The sequence below is a fragment of the Curcuma longa genome, chromosome 7 (genome assembly GCF_044706935.1).
Source record: "Curcuma longa cultivar G26 ecotype Majalengka, Jawa Barat chromosome 7, ITB_CL_G26_1.1, whole genome shotgun sequence".
In the NCBI taxonomy this organism is placed as follows: Eukaryota; Viridiplantae; Streptophyta; class Magnoliopsida; order Zingiberales; family Zingiberaceae; genus Curcuma; species Curcuma longa.
In genome coordinates this window covers 3963900-3989071 of record NC_133867.1, presented here as the reverse complement: position 1 = coordinate 3989071, position 25172 = coordinate 3963900, and the positions used below count along the sequence as shown (strand labels likewise).

The window sequence follows — 25172 nt, the reverse complement described above, 5'->3', positions numbered from 1 at the left end:
TGAACAATTAATGACATTAAGATGCCATGTTAGAAGTCACCTCATTTCTTACCTACATAATGTGAGATTGGACTGTACATCTAAGGATTAATTAGCTCATTCAGATACCTTATAAGTAAACAAACAAAAACATTATAAATACTCCTCTAGATTACGATGCATGCAGTGATTAATCAAACATCTAAAATTATATTCGAATCCCAACTACGACAGATCCTATTTACCCGTAGATCATCTTTAAATTATATATCTGAATTACTAAAAAGAAATTATAAAATCGTAGCGACTGTGCATAAGAAAATTTATCAATTTCAAAATTATAAAAAGCAAACCTTTATTTCTCACCAACAACGACGACGATACACTTATAGAAGTCACATAAAAGCCAAAATACAACCATTGGATTTCATCATTCAATATCATCCACTTACATGCTTGTTCAATATTCTCGAACAATTCACGATCAAATTTATTCAAATAAAACAACTAAAAAAGAAAATTCAAAGCTCCTATTTCCACCTACCTTATCAGGCGACGAACCTTATAGGATACACAGGCGTCTTATCCGGGAAGAACAGACCGTAGAACTTCTCCAACTCCGCCGGACCTTTTTGGTTCTCATTGAACATGGCGAACAAGTAGGTCTCCAGCGGAACCCCAGGCCTCCTCGGCGTCCCTTTGCCCACATGGTCGATCAGATTCTGGTTATGGACGCGGGCGTTGTCGGCGCTCGCCCCGAAGGCGCCGTTCGACGGCCAACCGCTCTCGGAGACCACCAGGCCCACGTTCCCTGCTCCGACTTTCTCCATCGCCGCCACGATCGAATCCACCATCGCGTCGAACAAGTTCTGGTACCCCAGCTGCCCGTCCTGCTCCACCACTCCGGTGGCGTTGAACAAGGCGTAGTCCAGCCGGACGTTCTCCGGGTTGCCCCTGTAGGCGTAGTAAGGGTAGATGTTGATGAGGAGCGGAGCCCCGTGGGCGGCGAGGAACTGCAAGATGGGGCTGAGGATCGCCTCCGCCTCGGGGGTGAAATGGCCGTTGGAGGGCGGGAAGGAAGGCCCGAGCACGTTGCTCGCGATCGAGGTGCTGACTTTGATGGTGGTGACGCCGCTCGCGACGAGCGCGTTCTGGACGTTGGTCATGGCGGGGAGGATGAACGGAGCCAACGCGTCGGGGATGATCTCGTTGCCGACGTTGATGTAGCGGAAATTGACGGTGTTGACGTAGGGGAGGATGTTGGCGGCCACCCACCCTTGCGCCGCCGCAGGGTCGGCGGCCATCGCTTGGACTTCGCTGTTGAAGGTCCCGATGGTCAGTGCGATGCCGCCGGCCAGGGCCGCCAGAATGTCGTGGTTGGGGCTGTAGATCCTCATGCTGTCGATTTGGTTGGATTTGAAGAGGGCGACGACCTCGGGCGGCGGCGGAAGGTTGTCGGCGATCGTCCCATAGCAAACGCCGATGGCTTCCACTCCTGTTGCAGAGAAAACAAATCATTCATTTTACTCCTCGTATTTTAACTACTTTCCAAAATCCCCCTTATAGTTCCACTATTACCATTTTACTCCCCTACCCTTATCGACATTTAGTAAAACTACAATGACATAAGTAAGAGACATTACTTGTTGAAATCTTAAAAAACGTCGAGATGGTTAACACCATGAGGAGGTAATAAGCATTTCGAACCGCCATGACTCTAATATCACTTGCTACAATGATCTTAAGATGACGATGAAGAAAAATGAAAGGATGATTTAGATTTATATAGAGGAAAAATAAATTGAAAGTATTAATCATCATTCATTGCGATACATTTTGTTAGTTTACAAATAAAATTTACAAACATATTATTAATTTCCTTTAAAATTATTTGATAACTGGATAATATTAATTTATTTTAAATAGTGTAGGGAATTAAAGGTAAAAAATGAAGATAGAAAAAACAGCTGGGAGATAAAGGTTTCATACATCATTGTGTAAAAGGCTTCTATTTGGGCAAAAATATATTTAAAAAAAATCCCACTGTACTTTTTTATATCGAGAATATTTTTATTCTATTTTGATCCTTATAATTTTAGCAATCATTTAATAGCCGTTAAATTGTTATATCAAGGATTAGATAGTTGCCACGATAGGTTAATTTGTGCTTATCTTGACCGTATTGAAATTATTTTATTAAATTTAAATAATTTTCATAAAATTGATAAATAATTTTTTTAATATAAAAGTGCTTTATATATATATATATATTTTTTGATTAAAGTTGAATCAATTTATTTTAACACGTGTCTATACTTCGATATGAAAAATATAATGAGACATGTTTTTTTATCTTTTTAACAGAGTCCCATTGTATTTTTTTATTCGAGAATATTGTTATTTTTATTATCATCAAATGGATCCTAAAATAGTTTAGCAACCATTTAATAGTGGTTAAAATGTTGTATCAATTACTGAATGATTGCTATAACAGGTTTATATTTATCTCGATTACGTTGAAAAGCTTTTATTAATTTAAATAATTTTGATAAATTTAATAAATTAAAAAATTATAAATCTATGAAAGAGTATCCAATTGTAATTATTGATATAATATAATATTCATCAAGATTAAAATATCTATATTATAGTGGTTATGTATTTATATTATAGTTACTATGAAATCATTATTATAATATAATATAATATTAATAAAAATAAATTATAATATTATATCAGTTATAATTTATAATTATTATACCATAGTATTACTAATATTAGTCGAAATTAAAATGTCTGTCTGTGTGGTAAAAAACTAAAAATCGAAATTAAATGAAAATTGAATAAAGCGGGATAAGAGGTTGCTTGGATGATAAATAAAAAAGAGTCATTTTTTCTACTATTATATTTGACTTGTATGTGTATTTATAGTATTTCATTTTTATTGTTATTCTTGAATAACGTCTTCTATTTCTGTATACGTTTTTTCCCCTCTTTTACTGGATCCAAGTTTTTCTTCATTATCCTTCTTGTTGTTGCTATACTCGAGACGAAGTGAGTTAAAGAGTAGAAAAAGAGAGAAAGATAAGTTTTACTTTTATATATTTATGAATCGTTATTATTTTTACACTCTCATTTGGGATGTAAAGAAGAAGAAGAAAAATTTTAAAATATTTTATTTTAATTTTATCTTTATTTTTAAAAATATTAAATATTAAATTAATTTATTTTGTTTTTGTATCGATTACTCCTCACACAACATGTGCAGTCATCGTCTAGTGTCCAACCACTTATACTTCATAATATCAGCGTTAACCTTCACTATAAATCTTTTGTACAAGATTCAAAAGGATAGAGACAGACAATTCTAATCTTATTCTTTTCTAAAGATAAGACTTATTTAGAAAATATACATATTTTTTATATCCTAATTTCTATATGCAATAATAATAGAATTTTATAATTTTTTATCTATTTCCTATATGTGTTATTTTTTAAAAAATAAATATATTTTTATAATTTTATATATTTAACTTTCATTCTTTTTCATTTTCTTTCAAATAAAATAACATATTATTTAATAAACTTTTTATTCCTTCCAAACAAAAAATATAAATATTTTATTTTTTTTATTTTTTCCCTTCCTTCTCCTCTGTTTCTCCAATAATACATTATTATTATTATATATAATTTTTTTATTTTTTTAATATATATATTATTTAGCTATAAATATATATAATTGATGTGACGGTAAGATCGACTAAATTATTTTTTTAATTATTATAATTTTTTTCGTCATTTAATATACTGTCAATTAAACTCTTTCGTCCAATCGTCCCTGCCATGAATTTAACCTCCGCGAAGCTTTCTTCACTTGTGCCTGTTTCTGTTTGTTTAATTATCACTCATGACATAAAAGTGGCCATCTTTCTCCACCCACTCGTGTCACACCCGCTCCTTTACACTCCTCGTGTGTCTTAGTGCGGGGTCCACCCTCTAAAGGAATCTTATGCGGGTAAAGTTGGGGCACTGCCCTTTTGCGAAATAAAAATGCGTTGAAGGCGACATCAAAAGCCGCGAAAAGGCAACGGAATAAAGCGCGGAGCTTTGCGAGCTCACGCTTTTTTGCTCTCTCTCTCTCTCTCTCTCTCTCTCTCTCTCTCCCCTTTTGCCTCGTCGGGCTCGGCATCTATCGGAATCGATTCTGGTGGCGCGATGGGTCCTCGTCCCGCTCCCTCGATCGGCGGCCCTCGCGATCTTCCTCCCTCCTTCGCGGAACCTTCGTCGCTCCGAGTGCCGTCGACGGGGGCTCCATCCTCCCTCGAATTTCAACTTGTCCTTTCGTCTTCGGGTCGAGGTTTTTGCGTCGACGGAGGTTAGATCACTGGGACCAGTTTACCTACAAAAAGAATATTGGAATCGTGCCCCTTTTTTCATGGGATCATCACAATGATCTCCCTCACCCACGGACGGGTGTGCTCCTTACGATTTCGAGAAGTTTCGTAGTTGCTTCGGCATAAAATTGCCTTTTTATACGCTTCCATAATAATGTTGATGAATCCAGTATACGTGCTACATTCCCGCAGTTCGCTGTGGTTCGGTTTGTGAGCTTGCTGAAGTTGATCTCGCTCATGATGAGTGTTCAAGGTGACGCGGGAGGAGAAGCGGTTGAAGATGGGCATTTGGTCCATGATGCAAAACGGCAGCGTACCTCACTTGAGTAAGTGGTTAACTTGGTCGGCCTAATTGAAGTCGCGGACTAATTGTTTGATATTTTGTTGTAATTTGTGGTTTCTACAATGCAGCTCAATGAAAGTAGTGATGGCAGCACAATATATACAGCAGCACTTGCCAAACATAGAACCGTTTCTTCGAAGAGTGGTAAGAATTTCTTATCATTTTGTTTTTTGGGGTTCATTTCTGTTTGTTGAATCAGGATCAGATTGTTGTTTATACATAATTAGACATCCAATTATATTGGACAAGGATTTTTTAATAAATCTCTAATAGTTGAGACATTCTATTTGTTGTCGTCGTCATAAATGATTTAACATTTTCTAATTTTCTTAATAGGCCTAATGATTTTTAAATTGGTGGAATCAATTACACTAACAAGGATGTCACCTAGTTAAAGTGCTAGGTCATTTGGTAGATCAATTCTACACGTTCTTTCAATGGCTGTTCCTTCAAAAGGAACAAGGCTTTTTTAAAGGCATATCATGTTTTTTCATAATGTCTTAGTTAAATACAATAACTAAAGGGCAAAAAAATTTAATACCCCAAATTGAAGTTTCTATTGATTTTTTTTTTTCAAATTGAACTTGTAACTTGCAATTAGTAATTCCACTCCTTAGATGAACTTTCATGTAATCACTTTTTTTTTTTTCAATTATTCAATTTTCCTTCTTCTAATTATTACTTGAAGAACTATGACTATGAAATGCTTAACAGAGAGAATCCACAACTGTAAAATTATTAGCAAGGATATAGTCAGAGAACAAATGTAATAGATGTAACTATAAGTATAAAGTGTTACAAATATTAAGAAAAGTGGGAACCTGGGGAGTAATTATGCTTGTTTCAATATTGGCCTATTATAGAATCACCATTCCCAGTCAATTGTGGTCGGTGTGCAATTGCATTTAGATCTTCCCTTGGACACGCCACACATACAGTTACCATTTTCATTTATAAGGAAGGAAAACTGCTTGTAGTACTTGCTGGCAATATTATCTTTACCAGACCATTTTCAATTCTACAAAAATGAACAATTATGGAGTGCTTGCATTGCTTGTTTGTTTGTATTTAAGCATGATAGTTATTGCATCTTAAAACAAGAAGGCAAATAGATGATTCGTTACCCTGTTAAATCAGTATCCCTGAAAGTGCTTCTGATACATTATCTTTATAGTAGAAGCTATAATCATTGATTATCTTTGATAAGTCTGCTTAACTTCTTGTTCACTTGACTGCTTCAACTTGCTAATCTATAAGCATTTTATTCAATAGGCTGCATTTTTCAAAGAAGTAAGTTGTATCCTGAAAAGCAGCAAGATGAATAACTTTGTAAAATAGATGGTAACATATTCTGTCTCATCACTAAAGCAATCCTTTTGAAGGAGGAAAGTATATCAAAAATTTATGAGAGTGTTTTAAATCACGAGAATGTTTCTTAAAAGATTACTTTTCAGAACTTACGTTGAAGTAGTTATTTAGTTAGAGAAGTAGATAATAACATATTATTGTGCTCTTTTATACTTTTGGCAAGGTGCAAGAAGAGGTTGAAAATGCTATATGGCGTAATGTGCACTTCACTCCCAGGTACAAATTTGGGCTAATAAGATATATGGCAAGTGTGATCATCCTTGCCAGGCATGTGAACTATCTTAATCTAACCTGATTCTTATTTTATTTTGGTGAGAATTTTAATTGCATTGCATCTGGTAAAATCTAATTATAATGCCTTTAAATGACTATAATCTGCAAAAGATAGATGGTTGGCCATCCTCACTTTGACAACTTTAGTTTTCTGAATTTTCCTTTTTTTTAGTCAAAAGCAGAGTACCTATCAAACATAATAAATATAGAAGATGGGATCACACATATATACAAGAGACTAAGTATATACAAATAGAAGGTCCTTATTCATTATTAGCATTCATAATTGCCTCAGAATTACCTTTTTGTTGCTTCCTATAACTCTCCCTCCACTCTAGTTCCTACTGATTCCTTCAAAATTTCTGGAAACTTGCTGTAGCTTTTTTAGGGTCTTGCATTATTTGTCAACAAGTATAAAATCATTTTGGTCATGTGTGTTTGCAAATTCTGACATATAAATCTAAAGTTTTAAACAGAAAAATGCAGAGATGCATGAGGAATTATTGAAATTGGTTATTTTAAAATATGTACGTTAGCTATTTGCTAATTTCTTGGCATATTTTGCATGTTATAGAGCTCCCCTAAACAAAATCCAGGCATCTGTGAACAACCAGTACCGTCTCCTATTTCAGAGCAGCTTACCTGGAACTCTATTCACTAGCAGCAAAATAGAAGCTGAGGGTCAGGAGCCTGTTGAGATTGTTTTGATCGACTCTCAAACAAGACAGATTATCACACATGGCCCTCTGTCTTCTATCAAAGTCGAAGTTCTTGTACTTGATGGTGATTTTGGTGTTGATGGACAAGAAGAATGGACAGAAAAGGAGTTCAATGATAGCATAGTACGTGAAAGAGAGGGCAAAAGGCCTTTGCTATCTGGTGAGCTGATGGTTGCACTCAACAAAGGGCTTGGTCGTCTTGGAGACGCTAACTTTACGGATAACTCCAGTTGGACTAGAAGTCGAAGGTTCAGGCTTGGTGCAAGGGTTTGTCAAAACAGATTCAGACATAGAGTTCAGGAAGCATTAAGTGGATCTTTTTTAGTGAAGGATCACCGTGGAGAATGTGCGTTTATCTTAACTTTTATTGTTATATTTTCAGTAAATAAGTTATCTGTTTGTTGGCAATCATGATTTTATAGCTCCTATTATCATGAATTTTTTTAGGTCTAACATTATTATGAATATTTGAATAATCGGTTACATGAACATGGGAATTTGACACTGGTAATACAACAGAACTGGTGCAACATCAAAGGCTTGAAGTTCTTGTAGTCAAGAAAGAATTCATCCAGGACAACAGCCATGAGCTCATTGGACAATGACTTTGCTTCCAAACTATGATGCACTTTTTCAACCAGATATAAGTTTTCTGCACACAGAACTTAACTTCTGTATATTTATAGTCTAAACTTCAAAGAAGTGTTATCATGTGCACATCTACATAGAAAGCAAAGCTCCATTTTTAAGCTGAAAGCGAGGTTTGTTTTAATTTTCTTAAGAAACTATGGTTCCCTTTGTTTCTTGCCTTGATAAACTATAGAAAAAAAAAAGGTTCAAGATGTGATTATGAGATGCTGTAGGTCTGGAGGTTTCAACCTTGAGTTGATCTTTTAAACTAAGTTTACTTGGATAATTGTGTGGAAAGTTGGACCTAGGGGGGGGGGGGGGGGGGGGGGGGGGGGGGTAGGAGGAGGGAGAGGGAAGGACTCATCACTCATGGACACCTTTGTGTCACTTTCCTGCCCTCTTCCCTTCTTATCTTCTATCCAAGTAAACCGAGCCTTGAATAATAGAGTATCTGTTTGATCCATGTAGTGTTGTTTATGGTTTATCTGTTCCCATTGTTTCTAACCCGCAAAATGGTTAAGAAAATATTGGCATTAGTTCGCTCAATTTTTAGTCTATTTGCTGTTGTTTCTTTGCTGCATTAGTTACCATTTCTTTTCTGTTTCAACTTGTTCATATTCATCTGCATTGACAGGCTTAGACTTGTTTTATTTTCAGTGTACAAGAAACATCATCCTCCATCATTGGAAGATGATGTATGGCGATTAGAAAAGATAGGCAAAGATGGCGTTTTTCATAAAAGACTTGCAGAATACAGAATAGTGACTGTTCAAGACTTCCTGAAGAATTTTGTAATGGATCCAGATAAGCTGCGCCAGGTGGGTTTCTTAGTTGCACAGACATTGCGATGCAGTTGGCACTGATTTTCTCTTTTTTACCTGTAGGTGCTTGGCACTGGGATGTCAAATAAGATGTGGGATGCAACAGTTGAGCATGCAAAGAAATGCATTATACCACCCGAGAAGCTATACTCATATAACTGCAGCCAAGGCCTTGTACTCGTGTTTAACGCCATATACGAGCTACTTGGAGCAATAATTCAAGATAAACTTTACTGTCTAGATGAGCTTCCTCCAACGGAAAAGGTTTGTGTTCCACAATTAGTATAGCTCAAATCAAGTTTGTAAAATTAGGACACAAGGTATAGCACCACATAAAGGTCATATGATCTATCTACATACATTGTGGGTGGTGATGTCAAACTATAAATATGTGTACCATGATGTTGCTTTCCAAACTCATACTAGATTGTTCTTGCAGGTATTGATCCACAAACTTAAACAGGATGCTTATGCATCGCAAGATCGCATCATAGAGATCATTCAACCACTGGCCAGCAACTTTCACAGGCTGCTTTCACCTGATTCTTTGACTCTCCATGCTGTAAGCTGCTTCGACGACCAGATCCCTTGCACTTCCCTTGGAAATCATGGTAACTCAATCAGTCTCTCAGAGTTTTGTTTCCAAACTGTTATTGTACAATTTGTTTACACAATTAATTACTTTTGATAGATGATCAGATACTGAGCCTACCCAATCTAAAAGGAGATAGCACCATGCATGGACTTTATCAAACCATAAACACATTCTCTGGGACTGGGCCTGGTCAGGTGCAAGGATCCTGTTCCTTCCAGTACCGCGATACGCCATTGATCAACTATGAAACTGGAAGCTTTGCATCTCAGTTCCCTGTGCTTTGGGACCAACCTAGTGACTTGGTTCATGTACCAGACACTAGGAAATGCAAACTCTGTGTCCCACATGCCCCTCGCTTTGGTGCTCACCTTTTTTCCAGTAAGTGGGTCAAGTTGAAAGCAGTATCAAGGTTGATGGCCATTGCGAGACGCTCTTCCAGAAGAGCTGCGTTTGCGAAGTCTACTTTTCCAGTGGTATCGTCGAGTATGTACGACGATACGTATGGAGAACTGGCAGTGCTGTTGAGAGGCAACACTGCTGCGTGAAGTGTTTTGAAGAAGTCTTGTACTCTTTGTTGTAAAAGCAGCTACGTATAATGCTAAGTCTTCTATCCTGGCAAGAAGTCTTATAAGGCGGGCGGGCACCCTTTCACGGGTTCGGATCCGAATCCGATTCGATTTGACTCCGTTGTTTATGATAAAACTGCGCTTGAGCATCGGCCCATGGATTCAGATTCAACAAAACAAGCAGTAGAAGAGAAGACAAAGATAGCTTCAACTTCCACGAATCCGTGTGCTCGTTCGGTCGCTTCTTCCACCATTGAATTTGTCGTCGTTCTTCTTCTTCTTCTTCTTCTGCTTCTCCTCCTTCCAGTTTTAGCGTCGGGAACGCATTCATTGCTGGTGTGATCAGGGAGGATTTTGGAAAGAAATTGCTCACTGTTCACGGGGTGCATTGGTAATATGGGAAGAAAGGGAGGGTCCATCTGCAAAAGCGACGGTGGCGCGTTTAAGAGAAGGCGTGGCGGCGGATCTGACGACGAAGAGTACGTCTTTGGGGTGGAGGAGGAGGAGGAGGAGGAGGAAGTGGAGGAGAGCTTGGACGACTCGCTCGCCGGAGATGCCACCGAGGAGGAGTTTGAGTATAGGGAGTCCAGCTGTGGCTCTGAGGAGGAGCCGGACTTCGATTGCGAGGAGGAGGAGGAGGAGGATCGGAATGAGGTTGTCGATGAGGAGGTGGTGGCTTGCAGTGTGATGGCGCGTATCGGGAGGGCGAAGCGGTCTAGGGATTTGGTCGAGGTGGTTGCCGAGGAGGAGTTGGAATACGGTTTGGTTAGATCTCGCCGGCGGAACGCTGCGGTTTTGGATTATGCTGAGGGAGGAGGAGGAGGACGATGACAGCGATGAAGATTTCCTGCCGGATGATGGCGAGGATGTGGACGTTGATGACGAAGATATCGAACCTTTCCAAAAGAGGCGGAAATTTAAGGCTTCCAGGCCAAAGTTGAAGAAGAAACTGCAAGGAGGAGGACCAGATGACTACAACGACAACGATTTTGATGTGGAATGCGAGCCATTCTTCGATTACGATGTCTCCGATTCTGACGAAGATTTTATTGCAAACAATCCAATTGATAAGCGAAGGAATAAGATCAAGACTGCGGAGTGCAGGAAGAGATTGCTGGTTGTATCAGGCTCAGATTCTGATTCCTTAATTTTTGAAGGACAGTTGAAGAACAAGGGCATTTGTATGAGGCAGTGTGGGGAGAATGTAGGTGTAGAATTCGGAAAGCAGCGTTGTGGGATCTGCTTGTCAGAGGATCAGAAGAGGACGGTTCAAGGGAAATTGGATTGCTGTGCTCATTTCTTCTGCTCCGCATGCATAATGGAGTGGTCGAAAGTGGAGACCCGTTGCCCAGTTTGCAAGCGTAGGTTTTCGACCATCACCAAGACCTCGAAGTTGGATCCTATGTTCGGCATGAACAAGGTTGTGAGAGTTCAAACACGGGATCAGGTATCCTCTTATTATGAAGTTATCTACCAACAAATTGAAAATTTTATGCTTTCTTTCTTGCTTCTGCATCATGAAGTATATTGACATTTTTTTACTGCTACTATTAGCTGCTAATGCTATTTCATGTATGCATGGTTAAATCTAATTGGTTGATAATCTGGTCATAAAGCATGCCTTTGCTGATGTGAAATATCAAATGCTAATTTGCTAGTGACGAAGTTAATTCGTGTCACACCTGTGCCTTGAGAATTGAGATAACCCTATATGTTATTTGGCCTAGCACAGATTTTTCGAGTGGAAGTGCATCTTGTTTTATCCTTTTTTAACTCCACATATCCATCTTGTATTTTCATTTCTGTGATATTAATTTTTGTATGTGTTATTTGTAACAACATGACACTTCCGTTCATAAAGTATGAATCATGCCATAGCGTTGTAAATTTTTTATCTTTTAGCCCTTAAAAAGGGGACATGATGGTCATACAAGATTCTAGAAGTTTTCTTTATCTTAATCCTCCATTCTTCATTTTATTAATTATATCTTCATAAATATCCCTAAATTCATGTTAAATTCATTTAACATGAATTCTCAATCTTTTTAATTCATGTTAATACATCTAGATAAATTTGGATGTTGACTTTCTAGATGAAACACGATTCTCAATCTTTTTCATCCAAACCCGGACAAATATTGATGGTTTTGTCATCTTGGAACCTGAACCACAAGGAATTATTGGTAGTCCTTTCCCTATTGTAAATGGTGTTTCAAAGATGTATTTGTTTATTGATTTTTTTTTTTTTTGAACTGTTTTGATTGCAATCGTAAATCTGTTTGTTGACATCTAGTTTGGTCTGAAAATCTTAATATACATCTATTGCTAACCAATCTCCAATTCACTGTTTGCACTCTTCATTTATATCCTTTCAGTGCTCCAAAACAATACTGATTATCTTCATCGAAGTGCCTTACATGTTCTCATCTATCGGCATATTCTATTTTGTATTAATTGCTGCTCGACTGGGATTTTTTTAAACACCTACAGCTAGATGAAGCTTTAGTTTGACAAGCCTTTATCTGACTTAGTGATCATCTATTTATAGATTTACCAACCTTCAGAAGGAGAAATTAGGCAAATTCTGGATCCATATGGAAATATTGTATGCACGGAATGCCAACAAGCTGTAGATGATCACCTCATGTTGCTATGTGATATTTGCGATTCGTGTGCTCATACATATTGTGTTGGTCTAGGGAGGGAAGTACCAGAAGGCAATTGGTATTGTGATTGTTGTAGGTCTGCCACTACTGCATCATCTCGTGTGCAAAATCAAGACACTTTCTCTGGGGGAGTTCATAAAAGTGAATCCTTAACACATGGTAATGAAGCGGTAGAAGATGCTGTGCATATCCATTCCAATTCATATTCTCAACCATCTGAATCCTTTCCACGTCTGGTTGCTTCACAAAGAATTGATCTGAATGCCCCTCCCACATTAGACGATGATTATGATGCAGCAATGTACCAGGTTACTGGTGTTGGTGGATCAACTTTATCTGGAAGACGTGCGATACATCAACGCATACGCATCTTGTTATCTAACAGTAGACCACGGCAGATGATTCATCAAAATGATGTATCCAATGACAAAGTGGAAGGTAATGCTACACCACAAGAGGTTCAACAAAGCAAGGGAAGTTTGCATGCTTCATCATGACCAAAATCTTCGCTGCATATTTTACAAAATAGAAGAAAATATCTTGAATGATTGGTTTCTTCTTGCAAATTAATTTGGTTCCATGCATGAGGAATATGATCGCTGACATGAATGGTGCTAGGGAGGTAGTGCAGGTAATGTTAGCTGAAAAATCTGTCCTGGTGTGCTGCTTGGTAACCAAAACCCTTTATTTGATTCTTTTCTGTGCTTCTGTCTAGGGACTGTTCTACTGGACATGTGGTTGAGTATAGAAATGAAAGAACAAAAAAAAAAAAATGGCAAAACAAATTTGTTGGCAAATGTTTCTCTTGCATTTATTGGTGAATCTATCAGGGTTTCTGTGAGTATAATTTGACTAGGGAAGTTAAGAGATGGCACAAGCCAGGTTAGGCCATGCATTCTGTTTGCATAATTTTGTTATGACAGATTCCATGTATTCATCTCTTACCAAAATCATGACCTGTATTCTTTGATAGGTTTCGACTTTCTAGGTGGAAGAAAGACATCTTTATATGTTATTTACATTTAAGACACTTGCTTCACACTTGTTTTTTTAATATAGATTTTTAATTTTGAAAATAATTGATTAATCTCATAAAAAATTTTTATAGATCATTAGAGTAATTTTGAAAAGTATTCTTATTTAGACCATCTACAATTAATCTCTATATGATCTGTCTTGTAGAGTTTTATGCTCCATCTTATATTAGAATCGTCGATTGCAATACGACAATTTCGTCCGGTGGTAATCCAATCCATCTAAATACTTGATGTTGTATTTTATAATTTTTTTATCAAATAAAAAATATGTATGTTTCAATCAACAATTGAATCGTGATATTCTAAAAACTCCACTAATAATTCTATCATTTTCTAAAAAAAAAAAATTGGAATCTACTACTCAAGTAGTTTTACATGGTTGATTGATCTCACGACCATCTATGAAGAATTCTATACTCCAACAGACATTTCCTTTCTATTTCAGAACTTATGGTTATTGGATTGCTTTTATTATTGTAAATTATCATTAATTATATATTTTATTTGACTCTAGATGATGAGTATGTAATTGACAAAAACAAAATTGAACATATTTATTATTAATACTAAATTATTCTAAGTGATAGAGAAAATTTTATGGTATTAAATCGGTCACTTTAAGATTAATTGAATTATAAAAATTAAATATCTGAATTAAAAAAAATATTAACACTAAATTGTTCCATAATGCAAAGAAAAAACAAGGTAAACTTAAAAACACAGAGAGGTCCAACGATATGGCTGCTGTGGGGGACCAGACACAGTACACCCCACCGAACCGTATCGCGTCCGTCCATTTACCTCCCGTCCTGTAAATGCCGCGATGCCACCTATTCATTTGACTCTCCTTCGCTGGATCCGCCTCTCTCCTTAAAACAGGATTCACGCCATTTTGCCAACAACTTAGCTCCACGTCATCACTAAGAGTTCAGATGCGAGGCAGCGGGGCCCGCGCGTGGATCCTGCGAGCTTTCTCCTGTCTCGTGGAGAGGATCGTCTTGAAGAATTGAATGGAGGGATGGATGCGAGTCCGCATAGAAGTATGTATGGCAGTGGTCGTAGAGGAATAAGTGACCGTTTGGAATTTGAAATGGAGATATCTCCCTCTCCCCGAAGCGAGCCGTTGCCTTATCGATCCCCTTTTTCAATTCTATTTTGTCCTTTAATATTTTATTAACACATCTACCAATTTAAACTTCAAAGCCCGACTTCTCTCTCTCTCTCTCTCACTCGGAAACCTAAATCAGATCTATGAGCAGGATTTAGATGCTCAGGTATCGGTTTTTCTGGCGATTCGGGTTGGTGTTGCTCGGTGCATCGGCCATGATTTGGAATCGCGATGCAAGATCTGCAAGTTTTGAGGAGGGCAGCGATCTGTGATTTTTGGATAGGTATCTAAGGTTCGTTTTTTTAAATTGGCGATTAGGGTTCTAAAGCCGGCACTTAATGTATCCGATCTGTTCTTTGAAGTTATCCAAATTAGGTTTTGCTCGTCGCTATCTTATGATTTCGTTTCTTTTTATAAAAGAAAAAGCTAAAAAAAAAATCAGTTCTTCTGTTCCCTATTTGCAAATCATTCTTGGCGCATTGAAATGCTTCAATCGGTGGTTTTGAAGGTTTATAAAGAAATAAAGACGATAATGGGAGGGGAGAAGGGTGGTTCCAAGAGTAGTGGATTCTTTCACCTCTTCGATTGGAACCGGAAGTCTAGGAAGAAATTGTTCTCCATTTCACCTGGTAAGTCTAATTGCCCTGTTCATCGATCCTGTGCTTTAAAAAAATTCTCCTTTTTGATTGAAACTGTAATCTTTCGTCATGTTCGTCATTTAGAGGGCACAAAACAAGGGAAGAGAAGCACTGACAATTTGCCAGCAACGCAGCTCCGTCTGGTGAGTGTGATTTTATAGCTTGCTTAAGTTGGATTACATTCATCAATGCCCACCTCTTATGTTATTGTCAGATTGACGATGATGAAGTATTCGCCGTTCCAAGTATCAAAGGAAGCAGTGACTATAGTTGCGCTTCATCAGTGACTGACGATGATGGAAATGGAACAAGAGCCCCAGGTGTAGTGGCAAGGCTCATGGGTCTTGATTCCATGCCAACATCTGGAGCTCCAGAGCCATACTCCACTCCTTTCTTTGATGCACGATCTTTTCGCTACAACCAGAGCCAGAGAAGTCCTGACTTTTACACAAATGAAAATTTCAACTATGTTCCCCACAAAGCTGAAGGTTACTTTAGGAAGCCCATGGAATCCAGGTCTCAGAAGATGCCCAGCAGTCCTATAGAAAGGTTCCAAAGGGAAATATTGCCTCCGAGGTTGGGGAAGTCCCTTCCACTAAACCACCACAAGTTGTTATCACCGAACAAGAACCTTAGCTTCACCTCAGCAAAGAATGCAACAGAGATTATGGAGGCAGCTGCAAAGATTATTGAACCAGGGCTGCAAATGCATCCTAGTACAAAAGGGAAAATTGGTTCACCTTCAATTCCTATAAGAGTTCGTGAACCGAAGAATAGCATGTCTACTACAGAGAGGACAACGCGGCTGTTACAACTATCCAGAGGACAAGTTGAGTTGGATGATTCTCAATACTCTAGAGGACAGTCCAGGAACTGGAATAGGGCTGAAGATATTGTTATTGTTAGGTCCTCTCCAGATCCTTATGAAATCAATGGAGCTGGAGCAAGAGATAAGGGTAAATCCATCTCTTTAGCAGTCCAAGCTAAAGTTAATGTTCAGAAAAGGGAAGGGCTAGGTTCTTCAAGTAGGAATACAATTGTTCAGAAGGAGCATGATGATTACAAAGGAAATCAACCATTCAGGACACAAGCAAACAACCAGAAGAATAAGTCACAACAAAAGCCTTCAGCAGCCAGTGTTTCTGGTGTCCTTAGACAAAACAATCAGAAACAGAACTGCCAAGTAAGCAAAAGCAAATTGGGATTGAAACAATCAAGTCAACAGCACGGAAGGAAAATCGCATCAGCAGATCCTTCATCTGGGAAAAATAAGAATGCAAACAAGTTTTCAGGAACTTCAAGAAATAATTGCAGGAAAATCACAGGTCTTGATATGGAAGGGTCATCTTCCAGTAACAAGGATTTCCCACAAAAGAAGAGGTTAATAGAAGGAGGCTTCAACAGTGAGAAGAATTTGCCTACTTATGGTGGGCTTATGAAGAGACATGAAGCACAAGTTAAATCTGATATGGTAATAGATGAACACACAAAACGATCTGAGGAGAACAGAAATACCACCGACATTATATCTTTTACGTTCACATCCCCTTTGATAAAAACATTTGGTGCTTCTCAATCAGGCAGTTTGGCGGTTGATAAATGGGACAAAGAGAAATGTAGTTGTTTAGAAAATAATTTTTCAGGTGTAAACAAGAGTCTGTCGTCACCAGGATTGGATATTTTAGGTGGTGATGCGTTGAGTCATCTTTTAGAACGGAAACTAAGAGAATTGACTTCTCCTACAGAGCCATCTTGTGACTTAACCAGAACAACGAAGTTTACAGCTTCTGCCCCTATTCCACAGGCTCTGAAATCTTCTAGCTATGGTTTGAACACTCCCACAGCACAACACAAGGATTTTCAACCTAGACAATTGAAAGACAGACCTGGAATTGTAGTTAACTCTGGTATTTCTTCAGCAAATTATCAGGTGATTGGAATGAACAATAAGCTGTTGGTAAGTTGTCTTTAAAAAAAAGAATTATCATACAAAATTGCTCATCTTATCTAATTCTTGTTTGTTAGATATAACACTGATATATTATTTTGGATATGACTTGTCCAATATTTTCACAAATAACAGTTGGGAATAATTCTTATTGCATTTCCAATAGTGGTCCTTTTAATGTATAATGCAATGGGGAAGCAGATTCACATAGTTAAATCTTTCATGTCACATATCTGACACATCAGCCTCCCAATAGTGTTCTTAGGCAACACGTTCACAAATCACAAGTAACACTTGGAGTAATTCTTATTCGTAGGATTTGTAAATCTCCATATAATTAGGACTAGGCACACTTATAGTTAATGACATCAATAGATTAAACATATTTAGGCATGCCAACTGAACACTTTCACAAATCACAAATAATTCTTATTCATAGGATTTGTAAATCTCCATTTAGTTGGGACTGGGCACACTTATAGTACATAACATCAATAGACTAAACATATTTAGGCATGTCAATTGTCTATTATGAAAAAAACAATAGTGCTTGAGGTCATACTTCAGAGGCAAATTGATGTCTCTAGATGATCGTTAATTTTAAATATTGCTTCCTTTAGCAAGGAAACATAAATAATTGAGTGTGTTTTGGACAAAGCATAGTGCCTTCTCAACTATTCATTACAGTTCTCTTTGCAATTTTGTAAGTCAAATCCTATGATTTGTTTTTTTTTTATGTCCAATATCCTTTTGATGCAATAACACAACAAGAGCTTTCAAAACTATGGTTTGTCTGTTTGGCTATGCACGTGTACAGATTCATTGTTTTTCTCACTGTCAATCATTGAATCCTTAAGCTTTAAGGCAGATGGAATGGAAATCTGTACAGATGTTCATTGGCGTGCTAATTCACTATTGATAAGTCATTGGCTTGTGCTTCTGAGCAATACAATGTTCTCAGTGAGCATTTCTACAAGATATTCATTCTTGTGGCAAATTAAAAGGTTTTATCTCAACTCCTGAAACTCCTAATCCCATTTCAGGCAGTAGAAGCTGAAAACGATCAAAGTAGCAACAATAACTTGTGCATCGAGGAACACAATCATCAGAGTCCGCTTTCTGTATTTGATGCTTCCTTTTCAAGTGAAAGCTGGCAGTTATCAGAGAGCCCAGGAAGTACATATGGTAAAGCATGTTTACCCTATATGTTTACATTTAGTAGTTCTTATATTTCATTCGTGCTTACTAATTTCTCCAGGAAGCGATCTCTGTCCATCATCAGTGAATGCTCAGAACATCGCCGACTTGCATTCTTCAAGTAAATCTGTTGAAGCAGAACCCGAATTATCTGATTCAGCTTCTTCTATAGCGAAAGATCCTCAAGAAGGTACAGCAGACCCTATGAGGCCAAACGAGCAGGAATTGAAGTATGTGAGGAAAATGTTGTGTAACAAAGGATTGACATCCGAGAATATAGGTTCATACTACTTAACCAGCGTTGCTGAGAACTTTGAAGGTAATAATAGATTTGTACAAGAAGAGTTAGTAGGCGATAAGGCAAGGAACAAGTTGCTGGAAGACTGTGTCCAAGAATGCTTGGAGTTGAAGCATGACCATTACTTTAAGGCAGGTTATGAAGCATGGAACAAGGGGATGATGCTGACTAGGAGGAAGGATATGGCACAAGAAGTTTATGATGAAATTTCAGGATGGAAATCTATGAGTAGCTGGATTGTAGATGAACTCGTGGCAAATGATATGAGCACTCACTTGGGAAGCTGGGTGGATTTTGAGATTGAAGCATTTGAAACTGGCAAGCAAATTCAAAGACAGATATTGAGCTCATTGGTCGATGAAGTTTTTGCTGAATTCCATATCAAGTGACCATTTCAGCCCTGCGATTAAATTATTACCTCAGAGTTGGAAGAATGATGTTTCACTTTAGAGGATGATGATGCAGAATCGATAACGTAGTGGTCGATCCTGTTCTTTTGGTATGATGTATTCGTTCTTCCATTTAGCTAGAGAGAAATGTAGTGAGTCTCTCTGGTCTCAGGACCATGCTAATAATATTCAGTAGTATAAAATGAAATTATGTTAGTTCAGAGCAAAATGTTTTTTTTTTAATCCAGATATCTAATTCTTCAAACCGATTAACGGGGAGGTGACCGATTCGATTTTACAGAAATTTTTTTACTAATAATCAAAATAAATCAGGAAGATGCATCATTTCACAGTCAGCATTTCAGATTGATGAAATAGGTGTTGGAGATGATGATGTCTAAAGATGGTGATTCAGATTGATAGGTTGAATCATGTCTCCGAGTCTAACTTGACTCATTTAATAAATGAGTTAAATCTCTAACTCTACATTTGGTCACCAAGCCAAGTTATGAAATGAGTCGCATGACATTAAATAAATGTTATTAAATACAAGTTACACATAAATGATTTATAATTATATAAAATAATTATAATTTATATGTTATTATACATTTATGAAGTAGATACAAATTATTTTTATAAAATAGTTTCATATTTAAATACTTGTAGACGGATGTATAATCTAAATTTATTTTAGCTTAAATCTAACCCAAAAAATGATAAAAATGATGAAGTCACGCATGAACTCAGCTAGCATGACTTTTAATCAGTTGGTATCTGTCACTAGTGTGAGAAAATGAAAACATCACGACACCATAACTATGGAGATGACAATATCTAGCAGCTTGTGATGCGTGAGTTAGTCTTGCATGATCCAAGTGTCTAATTTTTACTATCCGATTAATTTTGAATGTGACTGATTTAATTTCATGAAAAATTTTGGTCATAAAAAGTACGTGTAGCTCCACACTCACAAGCCAACGTCCAAGATTTTTCATCACATTAGAAGAAAATACTCTACAATGCACCGAATTATAAATGTTTGAGTAAATCACTGAGCTAAGCTTATCCTCTTATTCTTCCTCTGGGTACTTCATCATTCTTTCTGAAAGAGTACTTCATCACTGCCCAACAATAAGTATAGATACGCCTAATACATCGAGACCACTAGAAGTTTTAGTCTCCTACTGTAGAGGTATCAAATTATTCATGTTCATTATCTCGCCCAATATAAAAATACTCCAAGCTTGGAAATTCAGTACTCGTCTAACAACTTCCATGAAACTACTATTTTAAAGAAAACCACAAGTCATGGTCAAGGGATTAACCACTACAAGGCAAAAACATTGAAAATTATATAAAAAACAATCAAACACAGGAAACCATTCAACAACTCAATGACAAGGAAAGAGCTCCATACCACCAGTTTATATATTCGCACTTTCCATGCATGTACCTTACTTTTTCAGCTCAAGAGTCGAAAGGGCAAACAATATACAACCTGTGAAAGATGAAGCAGATAAGTAGGGGAACCAAGAAGATGAAAGGGAGCGATTAAGTGGTTTTGATGGAGTGTAGCAACAAAAAAGAAAGCAGCAGATCATTCAGGTAGACGCTGATTTCTCAAACGTCTTTGCTTGTATTGCTTTGTCTCCCTATTCCTCTCCCATCTGTGTTAGCGTCCATGATTACAGATAAAAAAAAAATAGCATTATTAGAGATTCATGTAAGAAAATCAATCTGAACTACAAGTGAGAGAGAGAGAAACATGTATCTAAAAGTAAATTCTGGCTGACAGAATATTTGAAGCACCAAACTGTTCGTCCATCTCATTGGAGTACATGGAAAGAGCTTCCATACATATTATGATTGTTTTCATTCATTATATTTTACTTTCTACATGTATCAGGTTTTTAAAAAGAAAGGTTGTGTGACCAGTAGAAGCAGAGAACTACGAAGGAAGTATGCAATGGAAATGGGTCCTCTAAGTGGTTTTGATGGAGTCCAGCAAAAAGAAAAGCAACAGAATATTCACGTATGTTGGCTGATTTCTAAAAAACTTTTTTATGTTCTTTTATGTTCTCTATTCATTTCCTGTAAGCTTGATTGGATCGACATCGAAAGGATGTATAACATTATCAGAAATTCGCTGAACATTAATTAGTTGCATGAGCTAAAAAAAGGGAGACAATTAGAGAAACCATGAAACAAATGTCAATTGAACTATGTTGCTTCCTGATACAGCCTCCTAGTGACAAAGTTCTTAGCAATCTGCAAAAAATGGATACTCCAGAGTAACAATTATTAACTGCATCACTATATTTATCCATGTAAAAATTATAAGAAAAAGATACTCCTGGATAACTAGGTAGAAAAGTTAGAGAACAATCATATACAAGAAAAAATTGAATTACTACAACAAACAAAGTCTCTCTCAACCTTTCACACCTTCGACTTTAATTGACGTAACTTGTTTACTTGTAAAATTATTGCCCATTTTAATATGTTTATGATAATTTTATCTATTTTCTCTCATTTTTTTCAATTTTAGAGTTAGATCTGATTGTTCTAGTAGTATTTTTTCATTCATAACTCCACATATCTAACTTAGCCTTTTCTATTAAATTAGCTTTGGTATATGCTATTTCTTAGGTATATAATACTCTGATCTATAAAGTAATTCATCATACCATAATCATTTTTTTTTCCTTTCGCACAAGGGCATACAAAAAAAAAAGGGTCTCAAAGATATGGGAATAAAGTTGACACTAACATTATATATATATATATATATATATATATATATATATATATATATATATATATATACAGTTGTTACATTCAGAGGCCCTTTATCATATTCATATAAGTACTCGATAACTCCTTCCTACCTAATTGTAGTGGAAAATTATAACATTTGTATAATGATCATTTCATTATGAGGTTGAACATTCATGACAAGAAATGCCTCAACAACTAAAAAAATATATACAAAGTGATTAGTGTAAGTTAACTTTTGAGATTAAATATTATCATATAGAATACTTGAATTTTCCAATGGAATTAAGATCTTATAGAAAGAAATTTTGGTAAAACAGTCCAGAGAATTTGATATCTTAGATTGTTGTTAATTACGGTACATGTCCAAAATATTTCAGGTAACATTAGACAACACAAAGGCTGCAATCAGAAAACAAGAAAGCAGCAACAAGTCCGTACAAGAACTGAATGAACTAGCAAACAGTAGCAAAGGACTGAAACAAAATATAAAGGAGAGAATTCTTGACCAGCAACAGGAATATAGGAAGTTTGACGTAACAATTGACATTCCTGAAGAAAAAAGGACAATAGAAACAAGTAACAGGACATCAAGTAGGATATTTGAACAACAGCTTGTAGATCATGATTTGGTCAAAACAATACAACATAGTGGGAAAGAAACAAGCATGTCAACCAAAGAACCGCCTGAAGCTATAGATCTATTTTTTCATGAGACAATCAAGATTTGGTTAAGCCTGCAGAATGCAACTAGTAAGAATGATGGTGAATACACTATTTTCAGAGTACCTGACATTATCAGGTTAAGTTGTAGTAGAGCTTCTGAGCCAATGATTGTTCCAATAGGTCCGTACCACCATGTACATAAGAGATTAGCATTCAGGGAAATGGAAGCCCACAAACCAGACTGCATAACTTATTTGCTATCACTAACTCCACGCGAAGAGAAAGAGGGCGAACTGAGAAAAAAATGTTTCACTGTACTAGAGGATTTAGAGAGCAAGGCACGGAGCTGCTACTCAGATAACACCCGCCTAATGGAAAGTGAACACTTCACCGAGATGCTGCTGCGTGATGGTTGCTTTATCATTTATCTTCTGCTCAGTCAGGAGACGACAGACAACAGAGAACAGGCAAATGAGAGTGGAAAATCAATCAGCTCAATAGAGAAAATAAGGAGGCCAATTATTGATACACAAAAGCTAAATGATATCAAGTTAGATCTGCTTAAGCTTGAGAACCAGATACCATTTTTTATCATTCAGACTCTCTTTGAATTTATCAAGCCTGATTTGCCACCTTCTTTGCTTATTGATCTAGCCCTCCAATTCTTTGATGATCTTGCTCTATCAAAACCCAAAAACATACAGAAGCCACAGGTAGATGAAGTCCATCATCTCTTACATCTGGTACACATGTCACTTGTTCCCTCAACCATCCACCAAATGCTTAGTTCTGAAAGTTGGGAACCAAACTTACCTTCTATAATTGATGAACCAACCTGGATACCAAGTGCAAAAGAGCTGCAACAATCTGGTGTCAAATTTAGAGGGAACAAGGATTCATGTAGCATTTTGGAAATCAAGTTCCATGAAGGGACCATGGAGATGCCTATCTTACAACTTTATAACTCAACGGCAGTTCTATTTTCCAATCTTGTTGCATTTGAGTACTGCTTCACAAATGCTGGAGCATACATCACATCCTATGTTATGTTCCTTAGCTGTCTTATGCATGGAGAGGATGATGTGAGACTGCTTCACTTAAATGGGGTTGTTATTAACAAGATGAGCACTGACAAGAAGGTCGCTGAATTTTTTAGCAGGGTTTGCCCTCAAGGCCCCATTGCTTCAAAACCAAATCACCTAGGCAACCTGTTCCTGAAAGTAAAAGATCATCACACGCGCAAAAAGAATATATGGATGGAAGAAGCAAAAAGGAACTACTGCAGCAGCCCATGCGTGACTTTATCATTGGTTGGTGGATTATGCCTTCTTATGTTAACTTTTCTGCAGACTTCTTTCACAATCATACAGACAATTCACGACTTGAGAGGATGAAAGAGGTAAGTCCTTTTCTCTTGAGAAAATTGGCGGATATAACTTCATAATGGTTTTGCCTTTTGTATTTACTCAATATTTATAATTGATCCAGGACCAGGACACTCAAGTGTTGTATATAATATAGTTACAGAATCACACAGAGAATAAGGGAAGGTGTGGATCAGCTAAAGACATCATGACAAACTGATTGATGTTAAGAAAATAATTATGTTACAGTTCAAAGGGTCTGTAAGCTAGCTGGAACGAGTAGTTACTTTGTTAAAGTGAAAGACGAGACAATTCGGTTTGCCTTGTCAAACTACTCATCAGAACTCAGTGAAATATATTCACTCTGTTTCATATACTAGACGTTCTTGACTTTTTTTTTTGTCTTTTTTTTTTTTACAAAAAAGTTGTTCTAGCTTGTTACTCTTTGTATTCAACATGTATAAATCTAGTTAATTTCTTCTTCCTTCTCTTTTCAATCACTCAGAAAGGTAAACCTTTTCCTCCCAATGAATAGGTCAGTAACTACCTTTAACAGCCATTTATTTCAACATCTATAGACACCAATATCATGAATGATGATAATATTATTAGGTCCATATGTATCAAACATTGAAATGAACTTACGAGATATTGTTTTACCCTCTTATTGAGCCACAGGCTCTTTACATTAGTTTCCTGTTCTTTTATGGGCCTAGTGAAGGAAATGGCCTCAAAACATATGGGTCTATCCAATATAATTCCAAAACATAAGGTCAACTGAGTGAACTTGAAAGAGTTTCCCATCCTCCAGATAGTGAATGTCCAGGCCAGAGCTAAGGTGATAAGTCCAAGTGCTTCCCTTTTGCATGTTAGATATCATATCAAGCCAAACATGAATAGAGATTCATGGTGAGCGGTAGGTTTGCATAGATCTCAAACCAGTGACTGGAAGGTTAGCATAGATCTCAAACCAATGACTGGTAGGTTTGCATCTATGTCAAACTAAGGTGCTGAAGAGGTCGGCAATTTGTTCTTTGGAAGAAATATAGGTAGTTCAATTTATTTATGTTGATAGTGATGAAAAATGAAGTAACAATCTATCTCGATGTGTTTTGTCCTTCCATGAAAGATATAATTCCAAATAAGTTGAATTGCACTCTTTTTACCACAATAAATAGGAGTTGGAGACAAGAGTTTAATTCCCACATCAATGAGTAATTGACAAAGCCAAATACCTTCTGCTGAGGTATTTACAAGTGCATGATATTCTGCTTCAGCACTGGATTGAAAGACTATTTGATTGTGTCTTGCTCTTTCGAGAAAGGTGGAAAAGCTTGTGGTGGATCAACAATCATTTACATCTCCTGACTAAACTGAATCTCAATATGCTCATAT

At 36.9% G+C, this 25172-nt stretch overlaps 4 protein-coding genes and 1 pseudogene across 6 annotated transcripts; 4 read left to right on the top strand and 1 right to left on the bottom strand.

The window, feature by feature from the left end:
• Positions 1-527: 527 nt before the first annotated feature.
• On the bottom strand, positions 528-1692 carry LOC141832478 (glucan endo-1,3-beta-glucosidase-like). Its single transcript, XM_074719984.1, has 2 exons — positions 1623-1692; positions 528-1474 (listed from the first exon to the last, which is right to left on the bottom strand). The coding sequence occupies exons 1-2, from the start codon at positions 1690-1692 to the stop codon at positions 528-530; spliced, it is 1017 nt and encodes a 338-aa protein (XP_074576085.1).
• A 2873-nt stretch (positions 1693-4565) lies between these two features.
• On the top strand, positions 4566-9704 carry LOC141832369 (protein SAR DEFICIENT 1-like). The gene is made up of 8 exons (XM_074719871.1): positions 4566-4699; positions 4785-4860; positions 6248-6300; positions 6932-7422; positions 8364-8524; positions 8591-8791; positions 8967-9138; positions 9219-9704. The coding sequence occupies exons 1-8, from the start codon at positions 4611-4613 to the stop codon at positions 9665-9667; spliced, it is 1692 nt and encodes a 563-aa protein (XP_074575972.1). The 5' UTR covers positions 4566-4610; the 3' UTR covers positions 9668-9704.
• Positions 9705-10019: 315 nt separating this feature from the next.
• Positions 10020-13126, top strand: LOC141832236 (uncharacterized; annotated as a pseudogene).
• Positions 13127-15031: 1905 nt separating this feature from the next.
• On the top strand, positions 15032-18969 carry LOC141832235 (uncharacterized). The gene is made up of 5 exons (XM_074719727.1): positions 15032-15128; positions 15222-15280; positions 15352-17094; positions 18129-18270; positions 18344-18969. The coding sequence occupies exons 1-5, from the start codon at positions 15032-15034 to the stop codon at positions 18967-18969; spliced, it is 2667 nt and encodes an 888-aa protein (XP_074575828.1).
• A 1535-nt stretch (positions 18970-20504) lies between these two features.
• Positions 20505-24291, top strand: LOC141832180 (UPF0481 protein At3g47200-like). 3 transcript variants are annotated; one of them, XM_074719671.1, is made up of 3 exons: positions 20505-20577; positions 20879-21004; positions 22128-24291. In XM_074719671.1, the coding sequence occupies exons 2-3, from the start codon at positions 20939-20941 to the stop codon at positions 23805-23807; spliced, it is 1746 nt and encodes a 581-aa protein (XP_074575772.1). In that variant the 5' UTR covers positions 20505-20577; positions 20879-20938; the 3' UTR covers positions 23808-24291. The 3 variants fall into 3 exon arrangements, with proteins under 3 accessions (XP_074575772.1, XP_074575771.1, XP_074575770.1); XM_074719670.1 differs by lacking the exon at positions 20505-20577 and having other exon boundaries at positions 20749-21004; positions 22128-23812; positions 23902-24291; XM_074719669.1 differs by lacking the exon at positions 20505-20577 and having other exon boundaries at positions 20749-21004.
• Positions 24292-25172: the final 881 nt, after the last annotated feature.

Excerpts from the sequence above, each read along its gene's own strand:
- LOC141832235 (XM_074719727.1), top strand. The coding sequence starts at position 15,032 with ATGGGAGGGGAGAAGGGTGGTTCCAAGAGTAGTGGATTCTTTCACCTC. Across the intron at positions 15,129-15,221 it reads ATTGTTCTCCATTTCACCTG|AGGGCACAAAACAAGGGAAG; the intron begins GTAAGTCTAATT and ends TTCGTCATTTAG. Across the intron at positions 18,271-18,343 it reads GAGCCCAGGAAGTACATATG|GAAGCGATCTCTGTCCATCA; the intron begins GTAAAGCATGTT and ends TAATTTCTCCAG.
- LOC141832478 (XM_074719984.1), bottom strand. The coding sequence starts at position 1,692 with ATGGCGGTTCGAAATGCTTATTACCTCCTCATGGTGTTAACCATCTCG. Across the intron at positions 1,475-1,622 it reads GTTTTTTAAGATTTCAACAA|GAGTGGAAGCCATCGGCGTT; the intron begins GTAATGTCTCTT and ends TCTCTGCAACAG.
- LOC141832180 (XM_074719670.1), top strand. The coding sequence starts at position 20,870 with ATGTATCAGGTTTTTAAAAAGAAAGGTTGTGTGACCAGTAGAAGCAGA. Across the intron at positions 21,005-22,127 it reads AAAAGCAACAGAATATTCAC|GTAACATTAGACAACACAAA; the intron begins GTATGTTGGCTG and ends AAAATATTTCAG.
- LOC141832369 (XM_074719871.1), top strand. The coding sequence starts at position 4,611 with ATGATGAGTGTTCAAGGTGACGCGGGAGGAGAAGCGGTTGAAGATGGG. Across the intron at positions 4,700-4,784 it reads CGGCAGCGTACCTCACTTGA|CTCAATGAAAGTAGTGATGG; the intron begins GTAAGTGGTTAA and ends TCTACAATGCAG. Across the intron at positions 4,861-6,247 it reads AACCGTTTCTTCGAAGAGTG|GTGCAAGAAGAGGTTGAAAA; the intron begins GTAAGAATTTCT and ends ACTTTTGGCAAG.